Source organism: Phocoena phocoena, chromosome 11, assembly GCF_963924675.1.
Source record: "Phocoena phocoena chromosome 11, mPhoPho1.1, whole genome shotgun sequence".
Taxonomy (NCBI): domain Eukaryota; kingdom Metazoa; phylum Chordata; class Mammalia; order Artiodactyla; family Phocoenidae; genus Phocoena; species Phocoena phocoena.
In genome coordinates, this window is record NC_089229.1 from 7,416,380 (window position 1) to 7,432,741 (window position 16,362).

Here is a 16,362-nt window from a genome sequence, read left to right on the forward strand (position 1 = left end):
AAGGGTGGTTCAGCAGCCTGAGGGATGAATAGCTGATGGGAACCCTGGGGCCTGTCCCAGCCCCTGCCTACAAGGCTGTGGTTTGTTCTGCCCTGAAGCCACATTACTCAGCAGTGGGGTGGGGGAGCCAGGGGCGGGATGCGTGGGCACTCACGTAGCCGTCCCGCTCAATGGTGGCACGGATCTGCTCAGAGCCTGGCGTGATGGTGAACTGGGACTTGCACTTGAGTCCATGAGCCAGTGCCTGCTTGGCCACAGCAGCTGAGCGCCCCATGTCCTCGTAGCTGGAGTTGGTACAGCTGCCGATCAGACCTGGTGCATCATAGGTGGTGAGGCCGGGAGTCAGGAGGAGAGAGTAACCAGAGCTCTCCACCTGACCGCAAATGATCCAGGTCTGGTCAAGAGTTCACCAACTCTGCTTCCAACAGAGACATGTTGGAAGCAAACTACCTAGCTGTTTAAGAGTAAAGGATAAGCTCCTCTTGACCCAGCCATTTAAGGGAAGAAGATGTGGCCAGTGAACACGACACTGAACATGCGTGGAAGCAGTACAAGCCACTCTTACAGTAGTACAGTCTGCATGTGTATGCACATCAGCAGGCCCACACTGAGACACTTACATGACTGCTGCTGCGTGAGGGCCTATAGGCCAATTTTCTTCTTTTATACTTTGTAGTATTCTCTGGCTTTCTACTTGGTTTATAATCAGGGGAAAAAGGATTCTTTTTAAAAAGTCTGGCTTCCCTGGTAGCACAGTGATTAAGCATCCGCCTGCCAATGCAGGGGACATGGGTTCGAGCCCTGGTCCGGGAAGATTCCATATGCTGTGAAGCAGCTAAGCCCGTGCGTCACAACTACTGAGCCTGCACTCTAGAGCCCACACTACTGAAGCCCGCGTGCCACAACTACTAAGGCCCGCGCGCCTAGAGCCCGTGCTCCATAATAAGAGAAGCCACTGCAATGAGAAGCCCACGCACCGCAACGAAGAGCAGCCCCTGCTCGCCGCAACTAGAGAAAGCCCGCACGCAGCAACAAAGACCCAACACAGCCAAAAAAGTAAATTAAGTAAATAAATCAGAAAAAGGAAAGTCTATCACAGTTACTCAGAAAGTCAGTAAAGACTGGATGACATCACACTGTCTACAGACAGAGACAGTCTCTCTCACCAGCTCAGGAATTTAGTTTCTAATTTTAAGCTACCGAAGATTTGTTTGTATTTACTTCAACTCGCAAGGCTGAACACATTGTATAGCACTTCATGCCAGGCACCACCGAAAGCTCTTACCACACATTAACTCGTCCCACTTCCCAGCAATTTTAACAGGTAAGTACAGTATCACCCTCGTTTTACACCTGGGGAACCGAGGCACAGGAGGTGAAGTGATTTGCTCTCAGTCACCCAGCTGTGAAGTGGCAGAGTCAGATTCATACCCAGGCCACCTGGGTTCATGTGCTTCACAGCCACACTAAACTGTGACAACAGTGATACCATGCCAGTGTGTCCGTATACGTAAAGCATGTAAAGTAAAATCAGTCGTCACGGTTGGTAAGAGGAAGTGTTTGTAAAACAGAAAATTACACACACCAGTATGTGCATGTTCACAGAAATACAGTATACCTGTCAAAGAGCTTCTAGAGCTGGTTCTGGCTGAGGGTGGAGATTAGGGGTGTTTTAAAATACTTCTTATTTGTCAATATTCTCTACACTGATATATATTTCTTTTTTTTTTGAAGATTTTCTTTTTTCTTTTTTTTTTTTAGGTTCCATATATATGTGTTAGCATACGGTATTTGTGTTTATCTTTCTGACTTCACTCTGTGTGACAGACTCTATGAAGATTTTCTTGATGTGGACCATTTTTGAAGTCTTTACTGGATTTGTTACAATATTGCTTCTGTTTTACGTTTTGTTTTTTTTGGCCGCAAGACACGTGGGATCTTAGCTCCCCAACCAGGGATTGAACCTGCACCCTCTGCACTGGAAGGTGAAGTCTTAACCACTGGACCATCAGGAAATCCCTCTATTTCTTTTATACCAAGAAAAAGTAATTTCTTTAAAAAGCCATAAGAAAAAAACCAACTACTTCAGAAAGTGCCTGGTCCGTTCAGGAAGGGCCCAGGCCACAGCCCACAGCCCTGGGTGGACCGCTGGCCCTGAGGCAGGGGGCGGGGGTGGCTCACCTACTCGGATGTCCAGTGGCCACCCCTCCTTCTCTGCCACACTGCCCACTTCTGCCACAGGGTGAGCCAGGTCGGGGGTGAAGGGCCCATTGATGTGCGGCTTCAGCTGAGGAAGAAAAGGCACAGGGAGGGAACCCAGCTTGGCGCGTGGACAGCCTCTCTTCTTCAGAGGCGGCCTCACTCCCGCTCACCAAGTCACGGTGGGCCTGGGAGGCCAACTACTGTTCTCACGGCTCAAACCTCAACCCAGGAAACGCCCGAGCAACAGGCACTGTACGTGCCGCAGCTCCTGGGATCTCTCCAACCCCGCACGGCTCGTCATCTCCAGCCTGCAGACGGCAGAGCGCCTGCCTTGCCCAAGGTCACGTAGCTTGGCGACAGCAGAGGCATGGGATGAATCAAGGTTGCCAGCTTCCTAAGCCCATTACCTCCCACACTATGGTGCTTCTGGAATCTTACGGCCAGATGCTTTACATGTGATGATACTTATCAATCAACGTGAAGCACTTAACGAAGTGCCTGGCACACAGTAAGCACTCAATAAATGTCAGCAACTGTTATTACACGGATTAGCTCATTCAGTTCCCATGACTGCCTTGGGTACACTGTGAAGTGAGGCCCACAGTGCTTGAGTAACTTGCCCAAGGTCACAGGCTTAAGTGGCAGAATCAAGATGTGAACTCATGCAGGTTGGCTTCAGGGCCTAAACCCTTGGCTGCTGTGCTCTGCTGCTTCTGCTCCTCCAGACTGCCCTTTCTCTGGCCTTCCAAACGCCACCCTGGCCTACAGGTCTCAGGGTGCCAGGCTCAGGCTTGGGAATCTTGGGCTTTGCCCTCTGAACTCTCACAACTCTAGGGCAAAATCTTGGCTTCTCCTAAAGCTGAGGTGGGGGCCAACTGAACACTTCTGAATCACCAGCCGTAGCCACCTCCACTCTCCCCTTAGCCACACAGCCTTCCTGCTGCCCCTCCCACCCCACTGATTCAGGCAGCCATTTGCAGGGACACTGGGGAACCAAAAGCCCAAGAGCCCTGCTGGGTGTGCAGCCAGGGACCTGCTCTGGCTCTCCCCAGGGCCCACCAGAAGTCCCCAGACGGGGCCTGAACCCCCCACCCTCAGAAACTCCTAGAACCAACTCCCGTCCTCACCTCGCTGAGGTTAATTTCTATCAGTTGGTCATAATGGCAGCCAGGGTCAGGTACCAAGTGATCCTTGAATTCATCAGCAAGGTTGGCAATGTCTGAAATCAACAAGGGAGGGAGACTGAAGCATGTAAAACAGAAATTGGCCATGAGACTCCATCCATCCATCCATCCACCTGCCCATCCATCCATCCATCCATCCATCCATCCATCCATCCATGCATCCATCCACCCACCCACCCATCCATCCATATGAACCACAGTTACCAGGCACCTGTCAAACACCAGGCCCTGGACACTGACTGGGCAAACAAAGGAACAAAACAAACAGTACAGGACACAGTTCCTGCCCTCGAGGAGCTCACGTCTAGCGAAGGAGCTATCAGTGAGCCGGAAGTCACAACATAATACAACAGAGGCACGCAGGAACACAGGGACACAGGGGAGAAGTAGTGACTGAGGCTCAGAGTCAGGGAAGGCTTCCTGGAGATGAGAAGCACTGAGTTTTTAAAGAAGGAGAAGTTACTTGATAATAAAAGCGAGGGAAGGGCCTTTCAGGTAGGACTCTGTGTGCGGAGAGCTTGGGAACAAAGTGACAAACTCCCCCCCAGGCCCCTAGCCTCTGGCTCCACCAATCATCCTCGCTCACCTCCCTTCAGAGGCTCCAACAATTCCTCCCCCAGGACCCATTTCCAACTCTGGGTTTCAAAGAAGCCAAGCTAGAACCTCAGGGAAGTTGCTGAGGGAGGCCTACAAAGTGGTTCTTGTTCCAGACGTTTTTCCTCCTCCCCCTGCTAGGGCAGGAATTACAAACAGAAGCAGATCCATGTCATTTCCAGAGCTTCCCACAGAGGGCACCAGGGACCAGGCCAAGAAGAACCGGAATTCAGACACCCTTTCAGGGGAAACTAAATTCCAATCCTGAGGCAGGGATATCTCACACTTAGATGCCAGACCCATTGAGAAGCTGATGAGAGCTACAGACACCCCACTCAGGAACAGTAACACGCATAACCTCTCACAGACCGTTAGAGGCTTCTCAGAGCCTCTGAAGCCAGTCCAGAGACACCAGGCTTAGGACTTAGGATGCCCACTGGCTCACCTGCCCGGCCTGTCTTGCTCAGGTACTTCTTCATCCTGTGGTTGTAAGGAAACACCGAAGTGGTGGCCCCAATTTCTGCACCCATGTTGCAGATTGTCGCCATGCCTGTAGAGAAACAGAGCCCAGGGGGCTGGCTGTGCAGCTAGGCGAGGGTCCCCCACACCTGCTAGAGGTGCACACACGTCTTCACACCAGGGAGCTGGCATCATTTCTTCCCTCACTCTCACTGCCCGTGTGGCCCAGGGTTAAAATGAGGCCCAGTGAAGAGAGGCCACGGGGCCAGAGCTCAGTGTCCCGGCTCTCAGGGTGGCTGCTGGGTAGAGTGAAGGGGATACAAGATTCAGCTCCTACAAGCCAAGTTCCAGTTCTAGGCCAGGCTGTCCCGCTCAGCAGACTAGACAGCCCCTATGTAATGAACACGGACCTGGCCAGACCACCAGTTGTTACTGTGTCCATCTGCAGGCGAGGGAGCTGGCTCAGAGAGGCCCAAGGTCATACCACAGAGCAAATGCAGCGTGGCCCGCAGGTCTCGGTCTGACTGCCTGGTGTGCAGGCCTGCACTGTTTCAGCTACAACACGGTGGAAATGTTTCTGGGTCCGCAGTTTTCCAGCAATAAGACTGGAATGACGTCCACTGCCTGGACCACAGACTGCCCGCAGAACTGGAAAGGCTACAGATGCCCTGACTGCTATCAGGACTCCAGCCTCATGGGGTTGCTGGGACATGGGTCTGGGCTTGTTGCCAACTTCCTAACTGAGCTGTCCAACAGCAGTAAGGGCTCCTTATAAGAATGAGCCCCACATCACTGGAGGGACACAAGGGCCAGCTGAACTGTAGCTCTGTGGGGCTGCTGTGGAGCCGAGGGAGGCCCCTAGGGAAGTCTGGACTGAACCATCTCTAAGGTTCATTCCAAGTCTACCTGGATTTCTGAGGGCCCAGGCACTGGGGCCAGATCACCAGGAGTGACGAGTAGGAAGGGGCTGGCTCCCACCTGGTCTTGGAGACTAGCAGGTGACGGCCTCTAATCCAAAGGAAGAGAGTGAGGTTCCAGCTCCAGCCAAGGGAAGATGTGAGAATGCGGCTGCTTGGAGACAGAAGCCCTGACTCTGATCCCCTTCCCACCACCACCTCCACCCTCTGTAGGTTCTTCTTCTGGATCACCCAAGGCAGCCCAGGGCCACAGCCAAGTTGGCTCAGCCCCTAAATCTGTGTGGCCACAGGGAAGTTACCTGCCGTCCTTGAGGGGCCCCAGTCTCCCGTTTAGTGAGGGACCTGGACTAGACAGTGAGGTCTCCCCTCGACCTCTAAGTGTCCATCCCAAGTCCCCAAACTGACTGGACAGATCCTCAGGGGAAGGCCATTCACTGCTTCTACGGCTCAACTACAGGCCCCATTGGGCCCAGCACAGGCTGAGAGCCATGTCACGTGGCCGCCCTCCTCACCAGTGCAGGAGATGGAGTCTACGCCAGGCCCGTGGTACTCCACAATCGCGCCCGTGCCGCCTTTTACTGTGAGGATGCCCGCCACCTTTAGGATCACATCTTTGGGTGAGGTCCAACCGGAGAGTGAGCCTGTCAGCTTCACACCGATCACCTGAGTAGGTGGGGCAAGGAAGCAGTTACAGGCCTGTGTATCATGTGCCATGTTCCAACCAGGAATCTACCTGCTGGAATTCAGCTTATTTATCCCTGCCTCCTTCCCAAAGAGATCTGAGCCTGACCTATTCTCTCATCCCTTTCAGGTCCCACATCTCCCATTCACCCCTGCCAACCACCCCTCTGCTGTCACCCCGAAATGAGCCCTTCCCTACCCCTCACCTTGGGGCACTTCAGCTCCCAGGGGATCCCAGCCATGACGTCCACTGCATCAGCGCCCCCAACTCCAATGCAGATGCCCCCCAGGCCACCACCATTGGGGGTGTGGGAATCAGTGCCAATCAGAAGAACCCCAGGGTATGCATAGTTTTCCAGAATGATCTGAAAAAGAATCCAAGATCTTAAGCTTAAAAGCCCTCAGGAGAGAATGGAGGTAGGGCTCCAAAGGGGTCTGCAAAACCGCCCCCTACCGACACTGGGCCACTGGGCCATTCCCAGGCACCCCTCCAGGATGGGGCCTCTCCAGTGTGGCCTGTACGAGCCAGAGACCTGGGAGACCGGTGGCCTGGGCTCACAAACTGCTCTGACAGTTCCTGACTGTATGACTTGGGCTTGTCAGTGCCTCTCTGCACCTCAGTTTCCTCATTTGTTAAGAACGGCCACACCACCTCGACCCCAGGATTGTGGCGAGAACCAGATGAACTAGGTACAAGAGTGTGTCGTGTGACAGGCCTGGGGACAAGTGCTGACCCCTGAAAGGTGTTCCCCTACAACACCCACTGCCTCACGTGGTGGACACAGGGAGTGTGCTTATCTGGCTTCTCAACAGGGCAGACAATCTTTCATGGCCTGGCTCCAGCACCCACAAGGAAGTACCGGGGATCCTACGGGAGCACAGGCCAGGAGTTTTTCCATCACTGAACTAAAAAGAAGTATAGACAACGCCTCCCTAGCCTCAGTGGCCTGGAGGTGGCTTTGAGAACAGAAGCAACTTGCTTAAGGAAGAGGATGACTTGCCGCATTACCTCTCCGAGTTCAGTGTTCCCTTCACCGAGGCACTCCTCCTAGCTGGGAGCTAGGAGCTGGCGGTGAGCATTTCTCCCCAGGATATTTAAAGGAGCTACGGGGGGGCAGCTACCCCAGTGCAGCCCCGCCCACCATCCTGACAGCGGAGGTGCTGGACACGCTGAGGCTGCAGCGGGACTGCTTGAAGAAACTGCAGCCAAAGGGCCACGCCTGGGTCTGCAGTCTGGCCGCACCACCTACCAGTAGTCACTTCACCCCTCTAAGCCTCAGTTTCCCATCTGTAAAAAGTAGCTGATAACAGTGCCCCCCTCACTGGATCATTGTGAGCACTTGATAGGCACATGTCCGTCAAGTTGTAATAATGCCTGAGAGAGGCATTATTTTTATTTATTATTTTGCAGAAAGATCCTTCACCTGAGGTTCTGTTGCTCACTGTCAGAGGCAATTATGGCCCAACACACACATAGGGATGTTGGGGAGGATAAATGAGATCAGAGATGCGAAAGGCTCTATGAACTGTCAGGACTGACGGAATGGTGGGTAGTCTCCCCAGAATATTACAGAAACCCCAGGGCCTCTGCCTCAGGCTAGGCATCTGCTCAGCAGACTCAGCAAGGGTCCAGGGGTCTCACCTCTTGGGAACACAGAAAGTTAGAAGACCTGGTTTCTCCTCCAGAAACGAGGCAGCTGGCTGGGAGAATAGGCCAACACAGAAGAAATCCCTAACAAAAAACAACTGTTGGAGAGAACGCCGTTCAACTGCTTCATTTCTCCAGCCCTCCTTTTCCTTGGCCACATACAAAGATTTAAAACTAGTTAATCTCTAAAGCTCCTCAAGGTTGTAAAAGTCTGATCCATGAAGACCAGACACACAGAATTCAGTGTGGTCACACCATGTAGACTGTCAGTGTGGTCCATGTCCAGAAGGGAGTGGTCAGCACAGACCCGAGGACTGCAGAAAGCATCACAAAGAAGCTGGTTGTGACAGTGGCCTCAGTGGTCGGCTGCATATGGTTAGGCAGACGGGGGTGTGGTGGAGAAGTGCATTTTTAGGCTGGACTAACATCTAGAACATAAAACTAGAAATTCAGCCATCTATCTGCATGACACATGTACACTGAGGATCTATTCTATACTGACCTGGCGCCAGGCCCAGAGCTAGAGAGGAATAAATAAGCCATAGTCCCTGTCCCCACAGGGCACACTCAGCATACACTGTGGCCATAATGTGAAGGGTCCCACACAGGATCACAAGATCCCCAGTGCTGGGCACCGGAGGGCCAGGACTTCACAAAGGTGACCAGAAAGCAGAACTGTGGAGGAGGAAGGGTCTGCCAAGGGACTCAAGGCAGAGGGAAAGGGATTAAGATTTAATCTGGACATGGCAGATTAAAGCTGCCTACTGTCAAGGGGGAGAGGAAAGAAAAGCTGCACAGAGATCACATGATTCCTGGGAACTTTCTTTCTAAAGAAATATATCAGGCTGTACACTTAGCTGGTGGCCACTGGCAGGTATGAGCTGCCATCATTCACAACCCCAAACTTTGGCCCAGAAGCTGCCAAAACGGCCTCAGCATTTGTACTAAGGTGAATGGAGGACACTTGGATTGGGGTCCCCTTGACGACAAAAGGCCAAGGTTGGGTCCACCTGACTCCCTCGCCCTGCTGCTGAGAGAGGCTCTCTGGCCTGCAGACCAGTGTGACATGCCATACCCGGGGAGCCCCTTCCTGGCAAGGGCGATGGTTTGAAAGGGCAGAGCAGTGATCTGTGGCTCTGGTTTCAGAGTGGGGCAGTGCTGGGAACCCATGCAGGGTCGGATTACAGCCTGACTCAGCTCATCTTGAAGGAAGGCCTGGAAGTGAGCCCTGGGATGGAGGTGGGGAGAAAGGTCACCTTGAGAAGGTACAAAGAGGCAGGTTTCACATACAGGATGGATGGCAAATGGACACAAACCAGCACACACCCCACAAACCAGTCAGAAGCCCTGAACAGACACCTTTGATGAAAGCTAATCACCTATCTCCCCGGAAACACACACACACACACACACACACGACAGAACTGCCTATCAAGAGAAAATCCATCCTTGGGAGACCATAGGAGAACTCCTGACTGATGTGGCCATGTGACCTTTGGCCCCTCCATCCTCCAGGACACCCACAATGGGCCAAAAGGCTCCGAGGAGCACTCTGTGCACTGAGAGGGGAAGAGCTCCCGGTGTGACGGGAGGCCGTGACACAGTACAGCAGTATGGAGCACTGGCTCCAGGGCCAGGCCGCCTGGATGCAAAGCCTGGCCCCACAATCAGCCAACTGGGTGCCCCTGGGCAAGGAGATTAACTTCTCCATGCCTCAGTTTCCTCATCTGTAAGGTGGGGACAATAAAACCACCAATCTCACAGGGTCACGGCGAGCACCCAGTAGGTTACCATCTGCGGAGTGCCTGGCACACGGAATGTGCTCATCAAGTGCTAGCTATCCACAGAACAAGGTATAATGCTTGTGGAAAAAAGCAAAACAAAAAACCATACAATACCATAATGCTTAGAATATGGTGTAGCACAAAACATGTCAACCTTAAAAAGCTGGTCAGAAGGGACTATTTTAATTTCTCACACGAAGAGTGAGAATGTATAACTTGACACAGTGAAAATTAATTTTAGGGACTTCCTTGGTGGCACAGTGGTTAAGAATCCGCCTGCCAACTGCAGGGGACATGGGTTCAAGCCCTGGTCTGGGAAGATCCCACATGCTGCGGACCAACTAAGTCTGTGCACCACAACTACTGAGCCCGCACGCCATAACTACTGAAGCCCGCATGCCTAGAGCCTGTGCTCCGCAACAAGAGAAGCCACCGCAATGAGAAACCCGCGCACTGCAATGAAGAGTAGCCCTGCTCGTCACAACTAGAGAAAGCCTGAGTGCAGCAATGAAGACCCAACTCGGCCAAAAAATAATTAATTAATTAATTTTGAAAAAAGAAAATTAAATTTAAAATGAAGGCGGAGGAGTCTAAGGGCTGATGAAAATGTCATCCAATTGCCCGCCTGAGCCCCGGGCTCCCACAGGCCTGGAGGTGCTCCCTGGTTCCCTAAGGGCAGCCCGCTCCCCTGCCCACCCACAAAGGCAGGCCAGGCCCTGCTTTACCTGGTGAATGATTCCAGAGCCAGGCCTCCAGAAGCCCACGCCGTACTTGGCACCTGCAGATGCCAGGAAATTATACACTTCCTGGTTTATGTCCTATTGAGACAAATCAATAACCAGGGCATTAGTGACACAGTTTGCTCATGCCTTCCCCCCTCCCCCATCTCTCCCCTCTGACTCTGAAATGCTGGCACTGTAAAGACAGGCCCTCTCCTGGAGGCCGTCTACAAATAATTCCGAAAGGGCTTGGACGCTGGCCCATAGTCTCAGCTGGCAGGCCCAGGAGAGAGAGCAGGGAACAGAGACAAAGCCCAGTTCTGTGACACCTGGCCAGGGAGTGGGTCCAAAACAAGTCCCTTCCCTGCCCTGGGTCTCAGTTTCCTTATTTGTAGAAGGGTCCCTCTGGCACTCAAGTCCTCAGCCAAGGCCAGCAGTGAGGGGTAAGCATGGGACTACAGGACTAACTGGGACATGGTGTGGGGGAGGGGAACTCTCAAAGGGAAGCAGTGGGACAGAGTGGACAGCCCGGTCCCACCACGCCTCATGTTGGGTGTTGTTTCTCCACTGGCGCCTCGGATGCCTCATTTGTAATCCTGGCTGACATTTACTGAATGTCCACTACGGAAATGGCACCACGCTAAACATCCTCACAACTCAGGGGAAGTATTGTCACCAAGCCCATTTTACAGATGCAAAAACAGAAACTCAGAGGTGAAATAACTTGCTGGAGATCCCAGGGTTAAACAGAGGAGCCAGTGTTTGAACCCAGGCCTGTCCAACCACAGAGCTGAGGGCTACGTTGTAATAGAAATAAGGCTACCTCCCTTACAGAGACTACATCTCAGAACACCTAGACCACTGTCTGGCATACGGTAGGTGCTCAACACTTGGTAATATGTTTGATGGGCCCCAAATGAAAGACCGTGAAATGGACCATGCTCTAAACAAACAAAACAAAAAACAGGATGGTACCCACTATACCTATAATTCAGAGACAACTTCCTCGGGGGAGAAGGGAAGGCTTCCCATCACATGGATGTAGGCCAGAGTTTATCTGGAAGACATGGCATGTCCCTGGATAGGTGAGACCCCAGGGACTAAAGGGATGGGACCATAGCGGACAGCACAGAGCTGCAAAGGAGGAAGTAGGAATAGAGACCTGCTAGCCTCTGGCTGTGGGACAGCCACGCTCCAAGACAGAGGAAGGACTCACTGTGGACTCCACTGGGCCCTCCATAAAACACTCTCAATACCGTGCAGCCCCGTTCATTTAAACTCCACACCAACCATGCATCCTTCTGAGGGCCCGTGTAGTTCCCCCAAGTAAAAGAACGGCAGACAAGAACTTAGGTATCCAAGGCAGTCTCTTTCTGATTAACAATATACTGGGTTTTTCGTTTATAAATCAGTCACCAATTGTAAAACTGGTACTGAGGGCAGGAGGCAGCTGGTTGTGTGTGCATTTGCTCATGTGTCTGCATATGGGAGGAGAGGCAGCACGGCGGCCAGAGTGGTGTGGCAGAGTCTCGACCAGAACTCAGCCTAGATACTTCTCCGGTGGTCTGTGTGACCCTGGACAGGTCACTCTGCCTCTCTGAGCTCCACCCAGAGGGACCCTTTACAAATACATGTAAATCTGACCATATCCCTCTCCTGCGTAAACCCCTCAGCGACTCCTAGGAGGGCGCCCACAGTCCTCAAGGCCCTGCCTGCACCTGGCCCCACCCACCTCAGAGTTCCAGGCCCACAGGCCCCCTTCCAGCTCCACAAAAGTACCAGGTTTCTTCCTCCTCAAGGTCTTTAGGTCGTCTGTTCTGTCTAGAACGTTCTTGCTTACCTGTTCACATCTCAGCTTACATGTTACATCCTCAAAAGAGGCTGTCCTTTCCCCAACAAAGTCTAAATCAGACATCTTTCTTATACTTTCAGAGTTCCACACTCTCCCAAATTGGCAGTTACCAATTTGTGTGATTGTTTAGCTTCTGTCTCCCTACTGGACTCTAAGATCCATGAGGGCAGAAGAAGGCAGAGCCCCTGTCTGTCATGTTCACACTGAGTCCCAGCACCTAGCACAGTGCCTGGCACATAATTAATGTTCAATGAACATCTGTTAAATAAATGAGGGAATGGGTCCTGAAATCCTATGATTTTGTGAATCTCATCTCTAGAAGGTAGATTTTAAAACTAAAAGTAAGGGGAGGGCCAGACCCTGAAGGTGGTGGCCCTGCTGCAGGCAGTCATTCACCCCTAGGGCTGAAGAGGACCCAGTTCCCAGCACTGAAGGATCCCCTGTAATGTTACCAGTTACCATCACCACTGCTGCTAACATGGAAACCACCAGACAGAAAGCTGGGCTCTTTCAGCTGAGTGGAGCCGCTGTGCCACCAGGACACAAACGAGCAGGCCAAGGTAGGAAGAAGGGGCTTGAATGGGAAAGCTGCCCTGAGCGTTTCCCATGGGTCTGAGAGGCTCTCTGAGCCGTGCTGACCCTGGGAGCCGAAGCACTTTCAATTGCATGCTCTGCTCTGTGCCCAGCCGGGCTGCAGCCCTGCCAGCATTCAGCTCCTGCCAATGGCCCCCCAAGAGCAGTGCCCACTTCCACTGTGAGGGACGGGGAGGGGGTGGGGAGGGTGGAGGCCCAGAGCTGGGAGAGACCTGCTATTGCCAAGAGTAGACACACACAAAGGCACCACAAGCAGAGCCTGGAGGAAGGAGCACAAATTTGGTTTCATAAGAGTGAGAGGAATCCAAGGGGACAACTCTTCAGTGTGGCATCCAGCCCCTTCTACCTTGTTAAGTGAAACTCACAGAAGAAAGCCCACAAAGGGGGTCAATCAGTAAGAGAGGGCCCTGAGTGGGAGAAGGGATAAGGGTCTGGTCCTAACCTCGCCCCCATGCAGCGTCCAGGACTTGATGCACGCACCTTGGCCGCCTCAAATTTACCAACAGCGACACTATTTGCCTCCCTCCCTGACAAGGTCCCCAGGGGCCAGGCGAGAGCACAAGTGATCACATGTGATGGTGGCAGCACGGGAACTTTAAAGTCCCTTCTCCAGAGCAAGTGGCGATAGGTATCAGAACCCAACACCTGCATCACTTTTCTTATAAAGTATTCTGTTTTATTACAGAAAAAGGACCTGAAAAGAATACCTTTATTATGGTAAGATTAAGGATGATTTTTGTTTTCTTTAGTTTTTCTCAGTATTTTCTAACAGCTTCACAAAGGGCAAATGGTATTTTTCAAAGTAGAAGAGAGCAAAAATAAAAAAAAAAACAAAAAAACTAAACTAAAGAGTCCATTAGAATTTGGGGGTAATACCCTAGTTCAAGGGTTTTGTCTCTCATCCCATGTCACACCCACTGGCCCCCTCCACGCCCCTCCCATGCTACCTTCAGCTCACCTTGGCCCGACGCAGGTCTTTCTCACCCCCGAGCTGGGCCTCGATCAGATGGTCACAGTGGATGGTGGACGGCACAGCCACCTTGGGCAGTCCACTGCTGATGAACTGCAACATGGCCATCTGGGCCGTGGCATCCTGCATGGCCACGCGGTCAGGCCGCAGCCGCAGGTAGGTCTTGCCTCGCTCGATCTCCTGGTGGGCTGGGTCATCCAGGTGTCCATACACGATCTTCTCTGAGAGGGTCAGAGGCCGGTTCAACCTGGCGGGAGAAAGGAGGGATGGCCTGGGACCAGCTGCATGGGCCCCCGTCCGCCACAGCCATTCCCTCTTCACACACACGGCGGGCACCCTGCACCCCACGAGGGTGGAGACGAATCGGTGCTGCTCACTGTGGTAGCTCCAGCACACGGCACAGCACCTGGCACTCGCTAGGTCCAAAACCACTTGATGAATGCCAACATCACAAGAGGCGGCGCGGTTTTATTTTTCCCTGAAGTATATTTGCTTTTTCCAGCATATTAATTGCTATCATCTGACGGGCACCTATTCCGTGTATGTCTCATCTTTTAATCCTTACTGTATCCTTGTCATTTAGTAAAACGACCATGAGGTAACAGAGAGCCAGCAGAGTGATGTTCGAAGCTCAAGTTCGCAGCCAGAGTCTCACCTTGGATGCTCTATTTCTCTCTGTTCACGGCCACCTCCCCCGTGCACTCAGCCCCACTGAGACAGAGACTCTGCACCAGCACCCCTCACCCAACCCGCCTCACGCTCCACCCGCAACCCTCCGCCTCAGGTGCTAGAGGCCTCGTTACCCTATTACGCTAAAGCCTTTCCTGCTGGCTCCACTCGCTCTCACCCCATGAAGACAGGTGTGGCTGTCAGCTCTCAAGAACAGAAGCTGCCTCTGGCCTCTCACGAGCCCCTCTTCCTAGACCCTGTTTCCTCGTCAGAGCCCCCGGGGAGGTGCCGCCCGGGCAGGACTCAGCTGCCTCCTCGGCACAGCCTCCCCCGCACAGACCGAGCTGGGCGCGGGCCAACTCTCACCCCCCCTCCCCCGACCTTGAGGCTCCCTGCTGCTGCTTGCCGCTGCAGCACAGCTGCCACCCCACGTGCCTGGACCTCACACTCTGCCTCCCACCGTTCTCAAAGCTTAGGCCAAACTTGAAGGCTCCTCGGGAGGGGCACAGTTCCACTCACACCCAACGAGCCACAAAAAAAAATATACAGGACGAGGAGTCAGAGGCTCTGGGTTTAGACCTGACCCTAGTACTAAACCCACCGTGTAACCAGATAAGCCACTGCCCCTCCCAGGGAGCTCCCAGTCCGTCTCTAAAGTCCAGGGCTCGTATTGGAAAGAGATAACAGATAGTACTTATATAGCACATACTTGTTTTTAAACAGCTTTATTGAGATATAACTGGTGTGTACTTAACCGCACATATTTAAAGTATACAACTGGTAAGTTTTGACATATGAATACACCTGTGAAATCATCAGCACAGTCAAGATAATGAACACTTCCATCACCCAAAAGTCTCCTTGTCCCCTTTTATAATCCCTCCCTTCTGCCCCCATCCCCAAGCAACCACTCATCTGCTTTCTGTCATCATAGTTTTATCTTAGCACTTACTTTTAGCCCAGAGCACTCTGATGTATATAACTCACTTTATCCTCACAGCACAGATGAGCAAACTGAAGCACAGTGAGGTGAAGTAACTTGACCCTCCCTGGTCATGAGCTAGTTACTGAGTGGAAGAGCTAGAATGCAAGGAGCCATTGTGGCTTTATACTGTCTCTCAATAACATCTGGAAACTCAGAACAACTTAACTGCCCGGCCTGCAGTTAAGTGTTCAATTACTATCATTACTGCTGTTGCTATTACCAATACGACTCTGCTGGGAAAGCGAGAAATGTCCTTCTGCTAGTCTGGGTTCTAGCCCCTCACTCCCAAGTTTACCTAACCCCTTGAGAGCAAGAGTTTCCTAGGGTGCTGGCTCTGTGGGCAACAGCAGAGCAACTGGCAATTCTAAAAATCTCTCAGTCATGAGAACCTTGAATAAAAATAGCACTGGCCTGAAGTACAGCCTGCCCCCTTTTTGTGGCAGCATCTCCAAGGCTGGTGTACAGGCAGTGACTCACTGCACAGCCCCTCCTTCTGCGTCCAGGGGAGGTGAAAAATAGCATATGAGCTTTAAAACCAAAGACCTTGACAGCAAACGCCTGAAGTTGTATAAAAAAGCCTGACAATGACAAAAGCCTAGGGACGAGTTCATCACCACATTTCCTTGAGGATTAACTGAGGATGGCAAGGTGGGTCCTCTATGCCCATCTGTCCCCACTTCACTGGATGACAGAGGCCCAGTTCCCAGGAACAGAATCAGGCCCCTCTGTCACAGGGTGGAGGAATCGTCCCCCTGCAAATCCCCTGGCCCTCTAAAACACTCTTACATCTATTTTAATCCACTAGCATCTTTTTAGAACAGCCTCACTTATGCTTTCTTTCTCTATGTAAGGGTTTCTCAACTATGGCACGACTGACAGTTTGGGCCAGATGACTCTTTAGTGTGGAGGCTGTCTTCTGCACTGTAGGATGTGTGACAGTTATTTTGGCCTCTACCCACTAGGTAACAGTAAACCACTCCCCACCCCAGGTTATGACAACCTACAATGTCTCTAGACATTCCCTAGGGGACAAAATCGACCCCTCACCCCACCTCCAGCGAGAACCACTCTTTTATGGCAACAGTGAAAATGGAACATCTCTTG

The 16,362-nt window shown here is 52.3% G+C and overlaps 1 protein-coding gene across 1 annotated transcript in view; it reads right to left on the reverse strand.

Annotated features, from left to right (window-relative positions):
- Positions 1–16,362, reverse strand: part of ACO2 (aconitase 2) — a 52,097-nt gene that overhangs the window by 5,785 nt on the left and 29,950 nt on the right. Inside the window, exons 3-10 of the mRNA XM_065888395.1 lie at positions 13,593–13,851; positions 10,195–10,287; positions 6,244–6,402; positions 5,869–6,019; positions 4,426–4,530; positions 3,330–3,421; positions 2,182–2,287; positions 155–312 (exon numbers count right to left, since the gene is read on the reverse strand). Coding sequence (XP_065744467.1) covers positions 155–312; positions 2,182–2,287; positions 3,330–3,421; positions 4,426–4,530; positions 5,869–6,019; positions 6,244–6,402; positions 10,195–10,287; positions 13,593–13,851 — 1,123 coding nt within the window. The remainder of the gene's footprint in view (positions 1–154; positions 313–2,181; positions 2,288–3,329; positions 3,422–4,425; positions 4,531–5,868; positions 6,020–6,243; positions 6,403–10,194; positions 10,288–13,592; positions 13,852–16,362) is intronic.